Raw genomic sequence first — 22,489 nt, 5'->3', positions numbered from 1 at the left:
TGTTCTCTGGTGGCACTCCGGCATGCTTCTCATCTCTCCCGCCTCTGCCCCACTATGGAGATACGCCCCACCAGAATACCACAGTCACGGCGTTCCCAGACAAGGTGTCCTCTCTTCTGCCGGTTCTTCCAGGTTCTGCTATGGTATGTTTATACTCCCAGTGCACTTTGTAGGAGTCACTGGGAGGGAAACAAAGCCAGTGAAAACATTTCAATATTAAAAATAAATGTCTGCAGCCAGTGCCGGTGGGATTATTATTATTATTATTTTTATTTCTTGGCAGACGCCCTTATCACAACATAAGTGCAAAAATACAGTGAAGTACAAGGCATCAATCATTACAAAATCAATTTAGCTAAAACAGCAATTCAGAATAATACATTTTACATATTCCAATTTACAATTTACACAAGTACAGTAAGTGAGGTCCTACATCCTGGACGGTGAAAGCTAAGTGCTGTCAAGATGTAGGGTCACAGTCAAGGGCTACGGGAAAGGGAGCAAGAAAGAAAACAATCAAGAACGTGAGAAGCAAATAAAACTGTGACGTGCTATCTGACAGGGATTAAAAATACTAATATTACAAGTACTGTCAGAAAAGATGTGTCTTGAGTAAGCACTGGAATGAGGTCAAGGACTCTGCTGTTTTGACTTCGGTGGGCAGGTCTTTCCACCATTTAGGGGCGAGGGATGAGAAGGAGCAGCTCTGGAAGAAGGAGAGTGGAGAGGAGGCAGTTAGTCTTCTGGCACTGGAGGAGCGCAGTGGTCTGGAGGGGATGTATGGAGAGACGAGTGACTGGAGGTAGCTTGGTGCAGTGTGGTCAAGACAGCGGTAGGTGAGGGTCAAAGTCTTGAAATGAATGCGTGCCGCTATCGGGAGCCAGTGGAGGGAGCGGAGCAGTGGAGTAGCGTGTGCGAATTGGTACAGAGAGAATACCAGACGAGCCACAGAGTTCTGGATGAGCTGGAGCGGTGGGTAGTGGATGCAGGCAGGCCGGCCAGGAGGGAGTTGCAGTAGTCCAGGCGGGAGAGGATCAGTGACTGGATGAGTAGCTGAGTTGAGTAGTCGGTGAGGAAGGGACGGATCCGGCGTATGTTGCTCAGGAAGAATCTGCAGGAGCGCGTCAGCGTGGTGATGTGCTGGGTGTAGGAGAGCGCAGGATCGAGGGTGACTCCTAGATTTTTTGCGGAAGAAGAAGCAGAGAGTGTGGTGGATTCCAAGGGGATCGAGATGGGGAGGTCAGCAGAAGGTGAGGAAGAGTCGGGGAAAAAGAGGAGATCTGATTTGGAGAGGTTGAGCTTGAGGTGGTGCAAGTGCATCCAGGTGGAAATAGCAGACAAGCAGGAAGAGATGCGAGACGGGATGAGAGGGTCAGAAGAGGGAAAATACAGGAATGATCTGGGCATCATCAGCCAATGAATACCCACTCAGGGTTCGACCCGCCCACCACAGACACGCCTCCGAGCTCTGTGCCACACAGCTCCTCCCAGCAGAGCCTGCTACGCCAGGCCAAGACCAGGCCCAGGGCATCAGGGTCATTATTTGGCTTGCAGTGGTGTTATCAGTTATCTACACTGGAGTTCCTCATTCAGGTCTCTGGTCTGCATTCGTACACTGTGAGGAGGAAGTTCAGAAGAGCGAGGCCAGGCCTCTGCTGTCACACAGCCGAGAGAGACGCCGATGGTTGTTGTGGTGGGTCTTTATTTTAGCTGGGAAACATGACGTGATCGCCCTGTCCTTGTGATGTCTCTGCGTGCGTGTCGCTCTCCAGATGGAGGGCGTTGCGTCGCTCCCTCCTCTCAAGCTCACACAGAGAGGGTGCTTGTAAACCCACAACATTCACAACACACTGCAATCAGACTGTCATGAACACGTTTCGAAGCAGACGCTAAAGGAGAAGGCAGCGAAATTTTGCATAATGGTCTTCACACCTGGTGTTTGAGAGGTAGAGGGAGAACACTTCTTTTCTTCTTCTCCCTCTTCCTTCCCAGCATTGGATGCTGACGCCCCTGGAAAGAGGCCGCTGTGACCTCGCGGTGGCACGGGCTGGTGGATGTGTGGGCGGCACACTCGGCACAAACAAAGACAAGGCAGGCGCTCTCCCACGTTCTGTGCAAGGCTCAGAGCAAAACACAAATGTAGTGGATGTAGTACAGGGGGGAAAAATAATAAAGTGAGTTCTATGCCTACTGAGGAGCTCCACATTTACTTAACCCCGCGTTGCATCGGGTCTGCATAGCGCCCACGCTCCCGGGCAGGGGTCGCCAACAGGCCACCTCTCTCCCCGACTCCGGCACCATGCCTGCCCTCACACTGGGCTCGGGCCGAGGCCAAGTGCTTCACGGTGAGAGTGGCAGCCAGAGATCATAGAGCTATCTATACGAGTCTGTATATAAGCATGCTTGGACTGGCATGAAGCGGAAAGGAGAAACGAAGGAGCGGGTAGGGCTGGGGGTGGGGTTAGGGGACCGCTGGGCACGGCTGCGCTATGGACAACCGCACTCCACTGTCTAATCAGGAGTTTTTGCCACTGATCAACACAGAAAATGTGCACCGTTGTGCCATTTCCTCTCCATGTCTTAATAATGGGCTTTACTATGCTCTGGGGGATATTCAGTGCCTTGGAGATGTTCTTATATCGGACCCCTGTTTGGTGCTTTTGAAGAACCTTATTCTGGATTTGCTTTGAATGTTCCTTCGTCTTAATGATGTAGTTTTTGTTAGGAATTGTACTAACCAGCTGTGGGGCCTGCCAGAGACCTGCAATCAACCTGAAATCATGTGACACACCTTCATTGCACAGAGCTGGACTCCATTACGTGACTTGTAAAGACAATTGGTCTCACCACAGCTCAGTCAGGTGTGTCACAGCAGAGGGGGTGATTACTGAAGCATTCAAGTGTTTTCTGTTTTGTATTTGTATTTAGAACAATTTGCAGATTATATTTTTCACTTTGACATTATGGACATTTTCTGTGTGGATCAGTGGCACAAACACCCGATTAAATCCATTCTGATTTCATGTTGTAACAATGACATGTGGAAAAGTCCAAGGGGGGCCATCCATATTGAGAATAGCTGCCTTCCTCTAGTCCGTCAGTATTATCATCTCATCCCCTCTTTACCTCCCCTGAGCTCCGAACATCCATTTCTCCTTTCATTCCCAACGTACTGCAGAGCTGATTGGATAAACTGTGAACCACGAGACCCAGCGGACACGCTGCTTGTTGGGAAAGGATGTCAGTGTTCGTTATAGCCACTCTGGAAGCCACCGTGCCGTCTCCGCCCGCCTGCTCGCCAGCGCCCGGCCTCGGAAACCGCAGAGCAAATTCAGCAGAGAGGGTTTTAATGGATTACAACTCATAAGTATCTTCAGCTAATTACATCATCTATTTCTCCAGTTTTTTTTTACTGCCTTCTTTAAATGACCTTCCTTTTAATTAAATGACATTGCGCTTTCAGAGGAGCCTTAATCGCGGAGTGTGAAGGGTTCAGCGAATCCTTTAATGGCCCTGCTATTAATGCCGCCTCCAGCAGGTTAGTATGGCATTCAATTTTCATTTGTTAGATGGGAAGCTTTCCCAGGGAAAACGACAACCGCCCTCCTCTGCTCCTGCAGTTCAGGCGGGTCCAGAGAACGCATGGTGCCTCTGGGTGTATTTCTCTCCACTGTAACCAAGTCCAGATGGACAGCCCATTGACATTCAGCTGTTTCTCCTCCAAGAGTCAGCCGACACACAGGCGACATGAAGGTCCTCCTGCTCTCACTCCTCCGCCATGTGTGCGTTATATAATCAGTCTGATTTGTTTCCTCAGCTGGTCGAACCGGGTGCGACATCTGTATCGGACATATTTGTCTCCTAATGTCGCCAAAAGCATCTTTACTGGGATTTTTGTCTCTTTCCAAAGTCGTGTTTCTATCCTCGTGCACTGGACTCACTTCAGTGGCGCAATGAAAACACAAATGGCTTTATAATATGAGCGCTTTCCGGGCTGCCTGTGTTTCAGTCGGTGTCGTCCGTGTCATGGTTGTATATCGCTTCAGAAGACAGGCTGGTAGTTCATCACTGACTGAAGAGATCGGCTGATGAATCTGCTGTCACTATCTCCAGTAAACAGAGCGTCAGATTCAGGTGATACAGAACTCTGCGTCTTCACAAACTCATCTCTTAACTCATATTACTTCCCAGAAATGGTACAATAGTCTGTTCCCCTACAGTCCTCTGAAATCACTGAGGAGGAAATAAATAAGGATGCTGCTCCTCCTGAAACAGTCAAGGAGTGGATATTTCTCACAGTTGTTTATTTATTCTCTCCGGAGCCAAAGTTGCTCCTTGTTGTTCCTAATTTACACCAGCTGCACCAGTTTAAAGGGGCAGTCCTAACAGGAGAGAGCACAGGCGTGGTCTTTCGGCCCAGGATTGCGCACGGAGGAGCTCCCGAGCAGACTGGAGACCCGAGCGCAGGGCTGGGGAGGCCAGTGGGATGTTTCTCCACACGAGAGTGATAGTAATGGCACTAATAAAGAGTGCGGCTGTGCAGTTAATCAGCTGGGCAGGGTCCCGGGGGAGCCGCTGGTTGGCAGGTGCGCTAAATTGGAAATCAAACACCTTCAACACAAGCTCACGGACTTCATTCCGAGCTACAGACGCAGAGTTTTCGGAAGAGCCTCCAGTGGATTTGTGCATCGCCCGGCTGGTATTGATCAACGTCTGGGAGAAAAATGAGGGAGAGGGGGGGTACAAAATTAAAGATTAAATGCCCTGACATTTGGGTGGGCGGCAATCGATGGCGATAATAATGTTGCGATGCACATTTTCATCAGTGGAAAAATACACATTCTCTCCACTGCCAAACACATCAGGCAGGCGACGGCACCGTTGTGCAGGGAGTAATGTAGTGCGCACAGTGGCCCATAAATGTCATTTGTTAATGCATTCCAGAGCAGTCGGCATCAAGGCGCATTTCTTGGCTTCAATGACTAACTCATCAAGCTTGCCGGTGATTAAAAATCCCCTTATTGTGGACAAGGAGTGAGGCTGATGGATGAGGCCGAGGTTCCCAAACTGGCAGAGGGAGGCTCGTGACGGTTTATTCAGAAACTCTGCTTCGAGTTCATTAAGTGATTTATAGGAGGCTTTTCCAAGCAAATAAGAATATGTACGTGTGTGGGAGAGAGGAAAAAAATACGGTTAATTAACTTTTGTTTAATTATTTCACTTGGGTTTTATTAAGACATGGGATGCTTGCCAAATTTTGCACCGGAGGCCAATGCTTTGGAAGTTGCCCATGGAGCCGAAACCGCAGCTGCAGAAATGTTGTTTAGAAAGCCATCTTTCACTAACACGGAGAAAACATGGAGCAATAAATACGGGGATTTTAAACTCAATATTTATATTCGTGACGCACAGCAAAGTGGCCTCGCCTAGCCAGGCTCAGACTCAGACAACAGCAGGACATCATTTTCACCTACTTTGCTGTTAATCGTGGGCTGGTGACCATTGAATTTTTTTAATTAAGTTTGCCGTCCCCCTGGGAACTATTCCTCAACAGCAGACTCTCTAATTGAGTTTGGAAACGAATCAGAGACGTTTCGCTCCTCCAAGAGAGACGGGAAGAGCAAAAATGAGACGTGGCGATTTAGAAAAATAAAATCAATAATTGCCTGTTGTGTCTTCATTAAGCCTTCTGCCCTAAACTTATTTTCCACTACTTTGTTTCTTGTCCAGCAACACAGACATGGCGCTGTGAGGATGAAACGGCAGCAGGAGAGAGTACGAGGTAAGGCAACGCTTCACAAATTGCTCTCACCATGGAGAGAGAGGCGACTACGGCTGCTTGTGCTACTCAACAGAATAGGAGCATTAAAGAAGATGGTGATAATGCTGATAATTCCCCGAATCACATGAAAGGGGTAATTGACCTTATAGAGCATATACAGTACATGAGGAAATCACTTTTCACTTTTATGCGATCGGCTTTAGAAACATAAGACAGTGTCCAGTCGAGAGGAGGCCATTCGCCCCATCGTGCTCGTTTGGTGTCCATTAATAACTAAGTGATCAAGGATCCTATCCAGTCTGTTTTTGAATGTTCCCACATTGTCTCTTCAGCCACATCGCTGGGGAGTTTGTTCAGATTGTGACGCCTCTCTGTGTGAAGAAGTGTCTCATGTTTTCTGTCTTGAATGCCTTGAAGCCCAATTTCCATTTGTGTCCCCGGGTGCGTGTGTTTGTTTAAATCTGTGAGCGCTCTGTGATCACTCGTGGTGAAGGGCGCTATACCAGACAGAAACTGCTGGATTAAAAATGGAAGAATTGTCTCTTTTTTTTTTTTTCCTCTCACACCTGGCAAAGTCAAACAGTCCAGTCGCTTGATTTGATGTGTTTTGTTCTCGTGTTCCTTGGTCTGATTCGTGACGAGCGATGGGCACAAACGCACGCCTGACTTGGCTTCCAGGGTGACAGAAACAGGAACCGCCCTGATGGTGTCCTGGGTCAGTGATGGTCTCCAACTGAGGATTTAAATGACAGAATAATGAGGAGAGAGTGAGAGAGCCTTCCCACGGACCACCGACTCCCTCCAGAACAATCCAGACTCAAAATAAGTACATATCATCCTGCCAATGCCTTGCCAATGAGGCGTGAATCTAATCGGAGAGCCGTTCCTGTTTCAGTGACTGTGGCCGCGGTGCGTGACTCACACACGGCCCTCTCAGTCAGAGGCGGGTGGGGAACAGGCAGCGGAGACTGGGGAGGTGGGATCCAATCTCTGGGCAGACACAGCTCTGTCCTCCATTAAGCTCATTGAAATGTTTATCCGCCAGACTGCGTGAGTTATCATCCCCCCGTGCCCCGGCGTTACATTGTTTCTGTAGCGGAGAGGCAGTGGGCAGAGACGCCTCCTCGTCTTCGCTGTGCCGACACTCGATCTTTGCACTCCACCGTTAGCGTGTTCGGTGGGAGAAATTCGAACAGGCTGTCAGTTTCCCGCTTCAGTTGCACTTAATCACTCCCGTATCGATTGCGTGTTTCTGTTTTCTCAATATTGATTTGTTTTCTTTTTCTTTTTTCTGGAGAAACAAAGTGCCGCAGTCAGGAAGCAGGGAAAGGGTTTTCAAACAAGCTTTTGAAGGAGCTGTCATCTTCATCTGTTTAGTTTTTTTTAGTGTTGGCCTAAGTACACCTTCTAGTCATTGTAATTAATATCTGTATGTATGTGAGGTTGGTATTATGAAGGCTCAGCTCCCCAGCCCTGTAATAATATTGAGAGGCTTTCTGACTAGAAGGCGTGCCGGGCTGTGTCACTTGTGCGCTTCTCCTCTGACCTCCCTCCCTGGCTCCTGTGCTGAAACACATGTACCAGGCTGCTTAAACACCAGTGAGGTCACAGTGGTGAATTTAATACAATGGCTTTAAAATGTCAGGTCACTCAGTGCTCACATCTGAAACTACAGCATGTTCCCCTTTTCCAAAAAAAGCTTTTAATTGGCTTTCGCACGGCTCAGTCAGAGATGAATGCCCTTCTGAACTGACTCTGTGTTTCCTTTCTGCGTATTAAATGTAGAAATGCACCTCCACCCACACACACCACCAATAACGCCCCGCCGCAGACTCCTAATGGTTTGGCCGGAGATGCACCTCGTCCGTTCCCTGGTGACAACTCTCTTCAGCCTAACCTTGGGGAATGTTTGCTTCACTTGACACCAACACGTGGAGCCCAGCCTAGATTCGAACCTGTAACCGCTGGCTGTAAGAGTCGTCTAACCCAGGAGTTTACCGTATGGATCCCAAGCAGCAGTGCGCGCGACTGTGACGGGCAGCCGGGGGAGTCCATCACGATGGGTTCCCGGCCCCGTTTGTCAAATTAGAAACGAGAAGCAGGCGCAGACATGGCGCCTGTCAGGCAGCGCCCAGGGAGTCTGGAGCGCTGAGCTCTAATGTCCAAAAATGACAGGTAATGAGACCGACTGAGCCCTAATAAAAGGATACCGGTGATAAAGCATAACTTTGACGTGTTCCTCTTTGAGATTTAATAGCTTCTGAAACCAGAGCACCTGCGGCAAGTGAAGGAGAGCGACTCCAATACCGTTAGGGAGCCGCGATCGGCCCCTAACTGCGTTCTTCTCCTCATGGGCTTTAGATTTGACGACAATGACAAGCCGCTGCATGGAAGACTATGTCTGCGCGGCTCAAATCGATTTGGGAGATTCTGAAAGAGTGAGATGGGAAGTCATTTCCTGTATCTGGAAACTCGACTCTGTGATCCTGGGATTTCCAGAGTTTAACTAGTAAAAAATCTCCAAGAATCCAGAAATGTCTTGGTTGTGTAAATAGTCTAATGAAATGAAAGGATGCTGATCTGATAAGATAAAGCCAAAATGTTGCAATGGACAAATTGTTTTAATTTGTCATTACAGTTATTGTTTTATTAGTAAGTACTTTCAATTGGCCCAGGACTTTAAACTAGAGTTTTCATTTCTATCTGGTATCAATATCAGAAGAAATAACAATTGCTGAATAAAGTCCTGTTATCTAGTGACCCCCACATACAACCCACAGCGGTCAAGTCCTCTGAAAACGAGACTGGGTTGATACACAAGTTACCAAAATACTTCACTAATACGAGCTCAGATCAGCAGTGAGGTTGATCTGCATGAATTAGCCTGGAGTCTGTTTTGTTTTATTCAGATATAGGTTTATAAAAAATGTAAATAGACAACATGTATTTGCAACGATAGGACAGAAACAAGCAGGGTGGATATTAAGAGTGAGAGTGAGAGGAGATCTGTCCAATACTCGAGTTTTGACTGGAGGCACAAAACATGTAAAATAACAAACAAGTATTATGATTACGCTGCCCGTTCCTACAGTTCAGATCTCATACACAACTACGGTTTATGTCATTGTGGTTTACCTAATTCTTGACTAATACACTAATACTCTACCTGTGTGGTTTACTGAGATTCAGTTATGTAGACGGTCGATAGCGGGGAGGGCTGGCAGACTGCGTTCACTTGAGGACGGTTGCAAAGCTTTCAGGTTTTTGGTGGAGAAGTTCTGGTTCTGATTCCGTTCAGTCTTCCTGGATTTCTTCTCCCAGGTTGCTCCACTCCACTCCCAGTTGTGCCACTCCGAATTGCTAGTTTTAACTTTCGGTTTTTATACATTTTAGACAAAGAGATTCTAATCTCTTTCCTTCCAAACTTCTGATTGGTCAGGTTTGGGGTAATAAAACTGAAATTCGAATCGAAGCAGTCTTTGCCTTTCCTCTCCCTTGATTCCTACAAGATGTGTGTTGGGGGTGTGATGGCTTTAAGGAACGTGAAAATGGTTCAAATATTACATAGAGTTTCTAACTCTCTATATTGTCAAGCTTTAGTTCTATCAGTTACATTTTTAAGTCCCTCAGAACAGGACCTTACAGTTGACACCAAACCAGCCAGGTGCTCTCTCTCGGTGACGTTAACTCAGTCTTCTTGGAATCCCGGGGGGTCTGATGCCCATAGCAGTGCAGGATCAATTAGGATGTGTGAATAATTCTCTCTCCAAATGTTAATGTTGCATTGTAGTGAAATAGAAATGGTCCAGTGGTTGTTTTAGATAATGCTCTTTCTTTTAAGACCAAACATGGCTTATTCATGTTTTGGTTATGAGGTAGAATTACTTCAGTGTCATTAAGTTAGTTTTAAGTTTCCTTTAATTGTTTGTTATCAAGCTGAGGTAAAGCTGGGTAACACTTCTGTCAGCAGCATGTATTTGTATTTGGGTTTGTTGCCCTGGTCTATGGAATATATAAAGTGACTTGAATGTCTGAGTTTCACAAAATGAATCTTCAGCTGCAATGTGGTGCTGGTGTCTGTGGGGACGGGCATGGCAGCCCATGTGTCAGTGGGGTGGGGGGGGCTCCAGCATGGATGTGTTATCTGATGTGCTTTGGTGAACACTGGCCTGAAAACAGAACCTCAAAGCTGTCTCCTTCAGTCCTTTAACACAAGTGTAAAATTTCACAGTTAGGAAGGTATGTGCATTTCTGTATATATTTGGCAAAATAAGGTCGTGTGATTTACAGTTGTAGGGGAAGATATTTGCTCTAAATGTGACACATTTTACTTTTAGTACAGACACGGCACTGACCTTAACCTCCGGCTTGATGACACCAGAAAGAAATCAACATTAACAATGAGGTAGACCAGCTAGTGGACATTGTTCTGAAAGTAAATAAAACAGTCCCTTACTCCTGTACATCATAATCCGGTCTGAATTATGAGTTCACCGATAATTTCAAAAAGCTTCCCCTGCAGGTGGGAGTAGCAATACTTCAGGTAAGAAATCCAGTGCAACAGGTTTAGTGATCCACAGTTAACCAAATGTTCCCATAAACGGAACACAAAACTCAAGACTATTAAGCACTGGCTGCAAGGGAATTGATTGATTTGTCCCTTTTTCTTTCTTTCCTTCTTTCTTTCTTTGTATTTCAAAATGAAATATCTGTGACTGTAATGCGAGGGATGACAAAGCGCTATGCTGCCACCCAGAGGACGAAGAAGACACAACTCTACAGCCTGCCACAGGGAGTCAGTGGGCTGCTCCAGTCCTGGGGGGCTGTAGGGGTTTCTGTTTTTCAATTCATCACAGGTCTTAATTACTTAATTTAAGTCATTATTAGTTCTTAGGATCTTTACTTATGCAAGTGACTACAGAGGCTGCAACTCCAACTCTCTCTCGGCCCATTCAGATGTCAGCTGTGAATGATGTGGAGGGTGTGAACATGTCCGACCCGTCAGCTTTTCTCGCACTGTTGGACTCTGAACCGGGGGGTCGGTCCAGAGGCTTGAGCATTGCCTTGGGCCCGTCCTCCGGTTGCGTCTCGGTTGTCCTGTAGGACACTCTCTCGAGACGAGCAGTTCGTTATCTCATCAACGATTGTGGGGCTTAGCTGGGCTATTGTGGGGTGTCGTGCCTAAGCTGTCTCCGGTAGACGTGATTGATGAGCCTCTCGTCTCCGAGAGTCAGTCACAGAGAACAGAGGATGAAATTCCTCCGTCTTCAAGCGGGGCCTGCTGTGCGCCATCAGCCTGTCGGCGCAGTTTCTAACCTCTCGAGTGGGCGAGAGGCGAGGCCCTGGGGGGTTGTCATTTTCTCATGCGTGCCTGGGTTTGTGTCTTCTGATGCTCTGGTCCCAGTCTTGGGAAACAAACCACCAACGAGCGCCCGGGTAACAAGGGGCGTTTGAGCAGATCTGTTTCCTCTCAGCGATGAGCCCAGACCCAGGAACGGCCCGCTGCCATGCACCTGCTGAAATGACTGTTTGTAAGACACTGTGGCTGGACTGCACTGATGCACTATATTGCATTGTACTCTTATATACTATACTATACTGTACTACACCATAACATCACAGCTACAACTGCGATCACATCACTACACAAACCCACGGCCTTCATCTCAGTCTGTGATTGTGTTCTTGTATTCCTGTGTGTCTGTGTTTGTGCATGAAGCTCTCCTGCTATCTGTTATGAGACCAGAGCCTTTATAGACTTCATTATTATTATGATATTATTATTACTCTATCATTATTAGGTTTTGCTCTATGAAGTGGGAGTCTAGGTAATCCAATAATGGTAATAATAAAGACTGTTTCATATACAGGGGGGGCGAAAGTGGCGACGGCCCTTGTCCCTTTGCCCTTCCACTCACAATGCCCTCCTGGATTTGTTTTCTCCAATTACTATCAATTAAAAGATGGCACACACGAAAACCCCACGGATCCCAAAACCCCATGTTAAAGGCCATCATTGACACTGATGCGACCGACCCCTATTTCCAAAGTGGTTTCGTCTCAACCGATGTCCGTCAGAGTTCTGCGCAGATCTGCACAATCCCACCTTTCCCATTGGTGGAGGCGCGCAGACCTGAGCGCAAGGCTCATTGCGCTGCTGTGTGCCGTACTGACCCGCAGTGAGTTTCTCCTTCCCTGGCTGTGTCCGCATGTCACTCAATTCAATTGCTCGCATTTTATCACCATAATCAGTAACTTTGTGTCTATATTTCCAGTAACTAAGTGTCCGTTTGTGTAGTTTCACTCAGATGCATTGTTGGAAGTGCAATGTTTTGAAAACGCAGACGAAAGTTAATACAATTAGCAACTCGTGTATCTAGCGCTGCTGCAACACACGACAATGGCCGTGCAGCAGGTTCAGTGATTAGAACAAGGCTTAGCATGTTACTTCTTCATCAAAATGTATTTAAAACAATGGCAATGGAAAAATCGTGCCTGTGTGTGGCATTTGCATGACCGTTAAAACGGTTTAAACATGTACTAAATGAAACGGATTGTAACATCCCGACCAGATAACTAGATTAAGTACCTGAACCAGTGAGGTGATGCCAGACAGACAGTTGATTAATGTACTTGCCGGTCATCTCAGCCATTAAGCCCAATTCTTCAATGTTTGTTTGCATAGAAACATCATATATAATATTTCCATCACATTTAAACATTGTGTTCTAGAAGTGAGTACACCTGGGCAGTTAATAACAATTTTCACCAGAAAGGTGAGATTTGAATATTTGTCTATTTAAGCAGAAATGTGACTTTTTACATCACATTGCACAGGTTCATGTTGGTTTGAATTCCTCATCCTCCGCACAGCGCCGCCGCCTTGTATGAATGAATGATGACGCCGCCCGACTATAAGCTATTGTTTGCAGGATGTTGCTATATTTATCATCCGTAGCTCAAACTACTTTACAACTGATTTGCAGTGTGTGTTGTGTAGCACGCAGTGTTAGTGTCCAATAGCGGCGTGCAGCGGCTGGTGGACGGGCCAGTCTGGGTCCGAGTCCGTCCCTGCTGGACACCGTGGTTGGCGCATTTTTATATATATATGTTGGAAAAACAATGTTAACGCTTGAAACCGAACAGAATCTATGAATCGCACCGCCAGCACTAGTTCTGTCAGCCAATCAGCGCTCTCAGGCTGTTGGCCAATGACGCGGCTCTGTTAGACTAGAACACGCATGACGCAATGGACGGTCGATCTCTGCTTTTAATATCTATGGCACAGAGAGGTGGAGGTCGCGCATGCGCACTGCGGAGCACTGTCCACGAAACAAAAGGGCTAGCGCGGCTGGCATTTAAAGGGGACACACGTCACTCTGTCACTAATCGGCCAGATCACCTCTGTGAGCAGCGAGCAGGGTAAGAGACAATATAATAATACAGGATATTATCATTACTGGTGTAAGTAGGGGTGACGCTGTCCACGACGTCCCTCATGTCCGCGGCGCACAAAGCACAGCCGGCCGGGACGCGCAGTGTCTGTGGCTGCAGGACTTCATTCAGGAAATTTCCTCCATTTGCTGATGTTTCATGTGAAAAGCTTTGCGACGAGTGAGAGCGCTGTGCGCCGGAGACGGGCAGGCTGGGGCGGTGTGGCCCTTCCGGGTACCCGTAGGTGGCATTGTCTCATTAAACATGCTGTAGTGCGATTAAAGGTACGGTGGTGGGTTTTACATTACGGAAATACAATCAAATACATTATAATATTTAATAGTTTCATTGCATAGCTTTCAACTAGTACTAATGAACGTCCCTCTGTGGTTGATGAGGCACCCTGCGTTGTCCAGTTCCTTATTAAAGTGTGCATTGTGGTTTGAGGTCCCTTTTGTGCATTTTAAGAATTCAATAAAATAATTGATTGTCAGAAAGACCTGGCATCAGTAATTATTATATAAAAGGTCAATAGTCTGTTATTAAGATATTTATAGTAATTAAGCTCAGCTACAGTAAAAAACAGGGTTGTGTCAAGTGAAATGTGTGCATTTGTATATTGTAGATTCTGTTCAGTTCATCAGAAAATACCCCAGAGCCCTTCTGGGTGCAGAAGATAGCTCTTCTATAGGAGCGTCGCATTTCTGCAGTCCACCCTCTACTGAAAATACTTTTCATTTGTGTTTTTGTGTTTATATCTTGCAGGTGTAGAGCGGCCATATTGGGTCTCGTTGAATGCTCAGAGTGTGCATCTGCAGAGTGACCAGGCCGCTGCTCGGCGCTCCTCAACTGAGACCGCGTGGGATCTGCTCTCCTGTCAGGGAGGCCGCCTCTGTGTTTGTCTTCTCCCCGCCCTGCCGATCGCGGTCACAGACCTTCCTCCTCCGCTCCGGCCACAGCCTCCCCCGCAGCCCGGCCCCTCGAGCGGTCCACCTCTTCCCCGCCCAGGCCGTGTGTGTCCCGGGACGCGTGGACATGGCGGAGCAGAGGTTCTGCGTGGAGTACGCCAAGCGCGGCACGGCCGGCTGCAAGAAGTGCAAAGAGAAGATCATGAAGGGTCTGGTGCGCATCGGCAAGATCGTGCCCAACCCCTTCAGCGAGTCGGCGGGCGACATGAAGGAGTGGTACCATGTCAAGTGCATGTTCGAGAAGCTGGAGCGCGCCCGGGCCACCACCAAGAAGATCGAGGATATCACCGACCTGGAGGGCTGGGAGGAGCTGCAGGATGAGGACAAGGAGCTCATCAACAAACTCGTGGCAGGTGAGGTGGCGCCAGGCTGGGCTGCCGGGCCTGGGCTCCAGAACAGAGGCTCCTGTTTCAGCAGTAGTGGTTAAAGCCCTGCGGTCGGTGGCCTAAAACACCTAAAGCATCTACTGTCTTAAGTAGACCAGTATAAGTGCGTCTCCCAGGACAGAATCTGCATTTAGAATTTCTAAAGCAGGCTTGAGATAATGTTGTTATACTTCTGAGCTCCTTGTTACTATATTACTTCTCCTATTACACACGCCAGCGCTGCAGAACCGCTCGGGGCGTGTGTGTAAGTACTGGGGGATTTGTCCGTGCATTTCATTAATCGTTGCCATTTTGTTGGACAGATCTGTGTGCGAAGACCAACGCCAGCCCGAAGAAGAAGGTTCAAGGCAAACTGAGCAACACGGGCCAGGTGACGGCCCCCGCCAGCGACCCCAGCGTTCTGTCGCCACGCAAGTTCTCCGGATTCACAGGTACGTCCGCTCCCTGCCAGACCCCCGCCCTCTGCGCGCGCTCCACACAGCTGCCTGACTGAAAACGGCCAAAAAAGGGCCAAACCCAGGCCTTCATCCCCAGCTTCGCTGTTGGGATTGGAGAAACCTTCAGAGTTAAAAACTGAACCTGTAATCCTCTGGCACATTAAATGACGTAGACAACTGGTAAAACAAAGACTCGCACTGCTGTTCTCCCGAGCGCACAGTGAGGCACTAATCATGTTGTGTGACCCACCTGCATACCTGTGTGGTTTATCTGGGGGGTGTCCTGTGTCTGTTCTCGATGTGTCCTCCTGACTCCATTTCCCCCCTTCAGCCACTCCCGCCAAGCCCAGGACCTCCAGCGGCTCTGGCTCCTCCAGCCCGGCCCCTGGCCCCGCCCCCAAGGGCAGCGCTCTGGCGGCCCAGATGTGTGACCCGACCCACAAGGACTGCCTGCTGCGCGAGTTCCGCAAGCTGTGCGCCATGGTGGCCGAGAAGCCCAGCTACAATGCCAAGACCCAGATCATCCAGAACTTCCTCCGGAGGGGCTCCAGCGGGGGTGAGTGAGTGCGGGACAGGCAGGGTGCGGCCCAGGACAACCACCGGGCGACTGGGTCTCCAATGCAGTCAGCAAACGAGATGCCAGTCATCCTTCCAAGAGCCTTTCTGAGGGCAGGTCTGCTCCTTTACCATTCCATTTGTCTCTCAGCCCCTTCAGAGACTCGTCTCGATGGCTGGGCAGCTGGAGAACAAGAGAGCGGACCGGGCCTTAATGCAAACCAGACAGCCAGGCCCGTCGGCTCTGGACACCAGGCCGGTGATTCCTCTTGACACCTAATTCCCTCTCCGTCTCCCCTCAGATGGCTTCCGTGGAGACCTGTACCTGACCGTGAAGCTGCTCCTGCCAGGAGTCATCAAGAGTGTCTACAACCTGAATGACAAGCAGATAGTCAAGCTGTTCAGCAGGGTGTTCAACTGCAGCCAGGAGGACATGGTGCGAGACCTGGAGCAGGTGAGTCCTCGGACTGGGGCTGCGGGCGGACTGGGCCTCTCTCTGCCCGCACTTCTGCCGGGGCATGCCAGAGCGCAGACGGTGTGGGGCACAGCGCGTTGACTGTGCCGCTCTTGTGCGCAGGGTGACGTCTCGGAGACGGTGCGGCTCTTCTTCGAGGACAGTAAATCCTTCCCACCGGCCGCCAAGAGTCTGCTGACCATCCAGGAGGTGGACGCCTCGCTGACCCGCCTGTCCCTGCTGACCAAGGAGGACGAGCAGCAGAAGGAGCTGGAGGACATTGCCAAGAGGTCAGGCCCAGTGGCATACAGGAATTTATGGTGGCCCCCCTGCAAGATCGGAGCACAAGTCCACCCCACCAAGATCGGAGCGCGGTTGCACACTCCCCTCCAGGATCGGAGTGTGATTATTATTCATATTTTCTTGATTTATTTGTGTTTTCTTACATAAATGTTGGGTGAGGCCCATACATCTCTGTGGGCCCCTCCGAGCTGCGGGTGCGTATCGTACGCCTGGTCAGGCCCCCGTCCCCGCCAGTCTCCGCAGTAAAGCTTGGACTGAAGACCGGTTTATTCTAGAACAGTGGCATCCCTCCCTGTTCTAGAAGGGGATGGGTGTGTAACCCTGTCTCCGCTCTGTTCTAGAAGGGGATGGGTGTGTAACCCTGTCTCCGCTCTGTTCTAGGTGCACCGGCAATGACCTGAAGTGCATCATCAGGCTGATCAAACACGACCTGAAGATGAACTCGGGAGCCAAACACGTGTAAGTGCCTCGGATGGCATGCCTGTCCCAGAGGCGAGTGCTCATCTGCGTTCATGTTCGGACGGCGGTGTGGGCTGGGGGGGGGGAGGGGAGGCGTGAGTCTCAGGCGTTCACGCGTCCTGTTTGTCTCCTCAGGCTGGACGCCGTGGACCCCAACGCCTACGACGCCTTCAAAGCCTCCCGCAACCTTGGTGACGTGATCGACAGGGTGCTGCGCAACCAGCAGGAGGCGAAGAAGGGCTCGGGGCCGAGGAAGAGCCTGAGCGTCGAGGCCTCCCTCATGACGCCTGTGCAGCCCATGCTGGTGGGTACCGAGAGGAGCCCGGGGGCTCGACTGCACTACCATGTTGGAGACTAAAGAGCAGGAAGGAGTCTCCTCCTACCCTGTTGATCGTTGTCGTTCTGTTCCTTTGTGCTGGCTGGGAACCCACCCCCGGGCTCTAGGTCACTGTATGACGTCCCCAGCTGGCTCCGGGCCCCGGGTGGTTGTTGTTGTTGTCCCTCACTCCCTGTGATCGAGTCTCCCGTGTCCCTCCTGCAGGCCGAGGCGTGCAAGTCCATCGAGTACGCCATGAAGAAGTGTCCCAACGGCATGTACTCAGAGATCAAGTACGATGGTGAGCGGGTGCAGGTGCACAAGAACGGCGATCACTTCAGTTACTTCAGCCGCAGCCTGAAGCCGGTGCTGCCGCACAAGGTGAGCACCGGACCGAACCGGACCGGACCAGCCTCCCGCCAGCCTTCAGCGCTCCCTGTGCTAACTGGCAGACTGGCCTGACCTCTGACCCCTATCCTCTCTCTGCAGGTGGCTCATTTCAAGGACTTCATCCCTCAGGCATTCACCGGGGGCCACAGCATGATCTTGGACGCCGAGGTGCTGCTCATCGACACCAACACCAGCAAACCACTGCCCTTCGGGACCCTGGGCGTCCACAAGGTGAGCGGAGGTCCGCGTCGAGGGATCCGGCAGCAGGCCTCGGCCCTCGGGGAAGCTGTGACGGACCCCCGTCGACATGCGTCTTGATCTTGTTGTTGCAGAAAGCCGCCTTCCAAGATGCCAAGGTCTGCCTGTTCGTGTTTGACTGCATCTTCTTCAACGGCGTTAGTCTGATGGACAGGTGCGTATGCGGCGCCGTGTCGTTTGTCTGAGAGAGCGGGATGGGCAGTGAACCGTGACCCCGGTGTGGCACAGCTGTGCGGCGTCTCGCGGTGTGAGAGTAACCGGGCTGGTGTCTCCTCTCCTCCCACAGGCCCCTCTGTGAGCGAAGGAAGTTCCTGCAGGACAACATGGTGGAGATCCCAAACCGGATCCTGTTCTCGGAAATGAAGCACGTGACCGTGAGTGGAGCGAGCCGAGCGAAAGAGAGTGTGTCTGAGTGCGTCTTCAGTGTAGGTCAGGGTGTGTCTGTCTGAGTGCGTCTTCAGTGCCACTGAGCGCCCCGGGGGGTCGGGTGCGTCTGTCTTCAGTGTTAATATGGTATGAGTTGATTAGCGGCCCTGGGACAGCAGACTGTGTGAGTGCTGATGTGCGGGGGGGTGTCCTGGCATCGGGAGACCTCTGTGGCGTGCGGCGGCGGGAGAGAGCCCAGCCGCTGACCGCCTGCTCTCGCATCTCCCTCCTCTGCAGAAAGCCGTGGACCTGGCTGACATGATCACACGCGTGATCCGGGAGGGACTGGAGGGGCTGGTGCTGAAGGATCTAAAGGTGAGGATGGTTATTGCTCTGGGGGAGGGGCTTCGATCACTGAGGCCCCCGCTGTCCCGATCGCTCCTATAATCTGGTCGAGCCCGTGTGGAGAGTCCGGTGTGGCCGGGCCGGCCAGACCCGCCAGTGAAACGCGTGTCTGCGGTTTCAGGGCCTGTACGAGCCGGGCAAGAGGCACTGGCTGAAGGTGAAGAAGGACTACCTGAACGAGGGGGCCATGGCCGACACGGCAGACCTTGTGGTGCTCGGGGCCTTCTACGGCAAAGGCTCCAACGGTGAGTCCCCTTGGCACTGCGGCCAAATCAGGCCCGTCTGTCCCCACAACACTCTGATGCCGCTCTGCTGTTGTGTGTGTGCACAGTGTGTGTACAGTGCGCAGTGTGTGTAGTGTGTGCAGTGTGCGTTTGTGCTTGCAGGCGGGACCATGTCCATCTTCCTGATGGGCTGCTATGACCCAGCACTGAAGAAGTGGTGCACGGTGACCAAGTGCTCAGGCGGCTACGACGACGCCATGCTGGCGCGGCTGCAGAAGGAGCTGGACGTGGTCAAGATCAGCAAGGTGAGGCGCCGACCCACGGGGTCAGAGTAACGCTGGAGTAGTGCTGGAGTAACTCCCCCACTGGGTGTGCTGAGGAGCAGAGTCTCTCTGTGTCTCTGTCAGTTCAGTCTGGTTTAGTGTGGGTCCCCACACTCCCACCTGCCTCCAGAAAACCTGTATGTTTCTATGTGTCTATTCATGACATTAAACCGAGACGGGTGTAATGAGCCAGAAAATTGGCCCGGCTGCATAACGGCTTGGCCCGAGTGCAGACGACCAGCCGCAGCACAGTGACTCGCTGGCTCTGGAGGCTCTCGGTTCGGCTCCGTGTGCCTTCTTGCCCGGAGGAGACGCAATTACACGCGTGTGCTTCATTTCTAATTTTAAGCCTGAACGATTTTATTCTCCTTCTCGCATTTCGGCATCTGACCTGCTGTGCTCACCATAAAACCGCCGGCGGCACAGTGGGCCTCTGCCCTTCACAGCGCCGCCACCGGAGGTGATAAACCCACTCAGCCACGTCCTCTTCTCGTTGTAGGACGCCAGTAAGATCCCCAGCTGGCTGAAGATCAACAAGAACTACTACCCGGATTTCGTGGTCCGGGACCCAGAGGTAAGTCGGTCTCCTCGGCCTCTGCAGTAGTGCCGTACCTGTGCCGTGTCTGAGCGGCCGTCCCCTGACCCCTCTCTCCTCCCTCTCTCTCCCGGTAGAAGGCCCCGGTGTGGGAGATCACTGGCGCCGAGTTCTCCAAGGCCGAGGCCCACACGGCCGATGGCATCTCCATCCGCTTCCCCCGCTGCACACGCGTCCGCGACGACAAGGACTGGCGCACGGCCACCACGCTGCCGCAGCTCCGGGTACTGCGCCGCCCCCCGCTGCCGCTGTCCGTAGCCCGGCGAGGCGTTGCTTGGGTGTTGTAATCCTCCTTACCCGTGCTCTGCTGTATGTCCCCGGTGCCGCAGGAGCTGTTCCGGGTGTCCAAGGAGAAGTGTGACTTTGCAGTGACCGCCGGCCCATCGAAGAGCAGCAGCGACAAGGGCTCCTCGGGGGGCGACAGCGGGGGCAGCTCCCCATCCTCCGCCCCTCGTCAAACCGCCACGCAGAGCAAGCCCGGCAAGCCCGGTGAGCCTCCCCGCCCCCACCTCCCCGCTGCCCTTACCGACGAGCATCGTGTGTGCAAGATGAAGACGACCGCAAATGGGCTTTAACGACTGCCCTCTGTCCCGTCCCCAGGTGGCAGCAGCACCCCCCGTGCCCCCCGGCCCGTGAAGACCGAGCGCCCTTCTCCTGCGAAGGCCCCCAAGAGGAAGCTGCCCGCGGAGGAACAGGGGGCAAAGAAAGTGAGTAGTGTGTCGGCCAGCGTGCCTCCGACACACCGGTGCATTCACAGTGTTGTGTGTGAAACAAGGGGGCGGGGGGGGTTCAACGCATAGCTGTAACATTGAAACCAGTTAGATCTGTACCGACAGGATTCTGGTTCCTAAATGAAATGTCTGTGTTCTGCCGTTGTTCGTGTCTTCATATCGACCTGCATCTTGCCACAGTGACTGAGAACTGTTTATCTGCAGGTGAAGAAGTCTGAGCCCGTCCACAGCAACGGAGAAAGCCAGCAGAAGGCCGCCTCTGCCAAAACAGCCGAGCCCGGCCGAGACAAGGTCAGTGTTCCCTCGGTCCCGCCCGCCGGTGCGTCTCTGCCGGTGGAGACAATCTCCTGCTCTCACGGGAGGCTGCGGTTCAGAGACACACACTGGGCTGACGCCGGCTTGTGGAGCATGTGGTCTGCAGCGCAGACAGGCAGAAAAGTCAGTGTCATGTGTTTGAACAGGAGGGGTAAACACAATGTCAACACAAATCACGTTAAAACACAATCCAGCACAGGAAGCACGAGCTGTCGGCCTCGGTGTGAGCGTGTCGTTGTCTGACGCTGTGCCTCTGCTCTGCCAGACCCTGCTGGACATCTTCTCGGGGGTGAAGCTGCTCCTGCCGCGGACCGAGCCACAGTACGACCGACTGCGGCGCTACTTCGTGGCCTACGACGGAGACCTGGTGCCGGAGTTCGACGCCGGCTCGGCCACGCACGTGCTGGGAGACGCGGTCGAGGACAGCGGGGCCCGGCGCGTCACGGCCGAGTGGATCTGGGAGTGCATCCGCAAGCGCAGGGTGGTCCCGCCCTGCTGAAATGGCGGTGCTCGGACGGGCGGTCGGGGCTGGACCGGTCGCACCACACCGACACACACACCCCTCGGCCCCCGGGGGAGGCCTGATGGGAAGCTGTATGAAATAAAACTCTTTTGGTCGATTGGGTGGATTTTAAGGTAGTGTTGTAGGTCAAGAACTCAGCCTGTCAGGATAGCAGACGGGCATCAGGCTAGACTGCCAGGTTCACCACGGTGGGAGAGGAGGAACTCCCATCACTGTTACCGCTCGGTGGGGTATTTATGGTTTCCTGCACCTGTTCTGCTTCTTGATTTTGTTTTTAGTTTGAATGTGTTCAGTGCATCGCTGAGAATCCAGTGTCAGGCTCCCCGCTCCACCGTGGCCAAGAGTCTGTGGAGGGGGGTGGTGCTGGTGTGTAGATGGAGAAATGAATCTCCAAAGCTATATTTTAATCAATGTTCTTACTCCCTATTCTCCAGAATGGGGAGATGATCCCTCAGTCACATCCCTGAGTACACGGGGAAAACGAATTTGAATTCTCTACAGCTGCTAGAGATGCATTTCCCAGGTTCCCTGCAGCGCTGCTGGATAATGAGTGAACGAGTGATCGTTAATGAAGCAGTAGAGGTGCGTGGGGCTACAGGCTGCTCTTACACAGGCCTGTCTTCACAAACCCACAATATCAGATGAGGAATGTTTACACTTAAGTATGAAGTGGAATTAATAAGTTCATCATCTTCCGCGCTGGTGTGAGCTGGCTGACACTACTGCTCCAGGAAATAAGCTCATTCTCAGAACATGCGTGACCTGCGACCCGGGCAGCGTGTCCAGGAACGGACAAACACAAATAAACGCGCAGCGGGAAGTAAAGGGCCTCGGTGCTGCTATACAGCTGTCACCTAGGGTCCAGAGCGGGGGGGGCTGCGTGTGGCCTTTCTGAAGGGCCCTGCAGGGAGTGACGCAACATGTAACCACAGCCATGCAATAAGGGGGGGGCTGCGCATGCATCAGCTGGTCGGCTGGACGCTTTACCTGCAAGAGGAATCTGAACAGACGGGCTCTGGTGCTGCGGACAGTGCGTCTCTGACTGCATTTCCTGCCGTTGTACACAATGTGTAACTTCACTTCTAGGCTGGCGGTAACTTCTATAAGGTATGAAATTAGAAAGTTGCATTATTTCTATGTAAACGAAGCGCCGGATTGGTGGAGGTCAGGCCGGTGGTGGAGGATTCAGGGTTAATTGCGCAGCAGTGTTTACCGCTACACTTATCACCAACTGCAGAATAAACACAGATTTAATAGTCACTTGC

The 22,489-nt window shown here is 51.4% G+C and overlaps 1 protein-coding gene across 3 annotated transcripts; it reads left to right on the top strand.

The window, feature by feature from the left end:
• Window positions 1-11,910: 11,910 nt before the first annotated feature.
• On the top strand, window positions 11,911-22,484 carry lig3 (ligase III, DNA, ATP-dependent). 3 transcript variants are annotated; one of them, XM_066695778.1, is made up of 21 exons: window positions 11,911-11,961; window positions 13,982-14,537; window positions 14,873-15,001; window positions 15,339-15,563; window positions 15,865-16,016; window positions 16,140-16,306; window positions 16,701-16,778; window positions 16,914-17,082; window positions 17,320-17,475; window positions 17,584-17,715; window positions 17,817-17,896; window positions 18,029-18,116; window positions 18,406-18,483; window positions 18,635-18,758; window positions 18,900-19,042; window positions 19,560-19,634; window positions 19,733-19,879; window positions 19,985-20,144; window positions 20,256-20,362; window positions 20,591-20,677; window positions 20,967-22,484. In XM_066695778.1, exons 2-21 carry the CDS (start codon window positions 14,012-14,014, stop codon window positions 21,198-21,200), a joined length of 3,057 nt encoding a protein of 1,018 aa, XP_066551875.1. In that variant the 5' UTR covers window positions 11,911-11,961; window positions 13,982-14,011; the 3' UTR covers window positions 21,201-22,484. The 3 variants fall into 3 exon arrangements, with proteins under 3 accessions (XP_066551875.1, XP_066551873.1, XP_066551874.1); XM_066695776.1 differs by lacking the exon at window positions 11,911-11,961 and adding an exon at window positions 12,870-13,204; XM_066695777.1 differs by lacking the exon at window positions 11,911-11,961 and adding an exon at window positions 13,229-13,500.
• The last annotated feature ends 5 nt before the right edge of the window (window positions 22,485-22,489 follow it).

The sequence above is a fragment of the Amia ocellicauda genome, chromosome 22 (assembly GCF_036373705.1).
Source record: "Amia ocellicauda isolate fAmiCal2 chromosome 22, fAmiCal2.hap1, whole genome shotgun sequence".
Lineage (NCBI taxonomy): Eukaryota > Metazoa > Chordata > Actinopteri > Amiiformes > Amiidae > Amia > Amia ocellicauda.
The sequence above is the reverse complement of the archived record's forward strand: the minus strand, read 5'-3'. Positions and strand labels throughout refer to the sequence as shown.

Coding starts and splice junctions, on each gene's coding strand:
- lig3 (XM_066695778.1), top strand. CDS start 14,012: ATGCTCAGAGTGTGCATCTGCAGAGTGACCAGGCCGCTGCTCGGCGCT. Junction 16,307..16,700: donor CTGGAGGACATTGCCAAGAG/GTCAGGCCCAGT, acceptor GCTCTGTTCTAG/GTGCACCGGCAATGACCTGA. Junction 18,484..18,634: donor TGGTGCTGAAGGATCTAAAG/GTGAGGATGGTT, acceptor CTGCGGTTTCAG/GGCCTGTACGAGCCGGGCAA.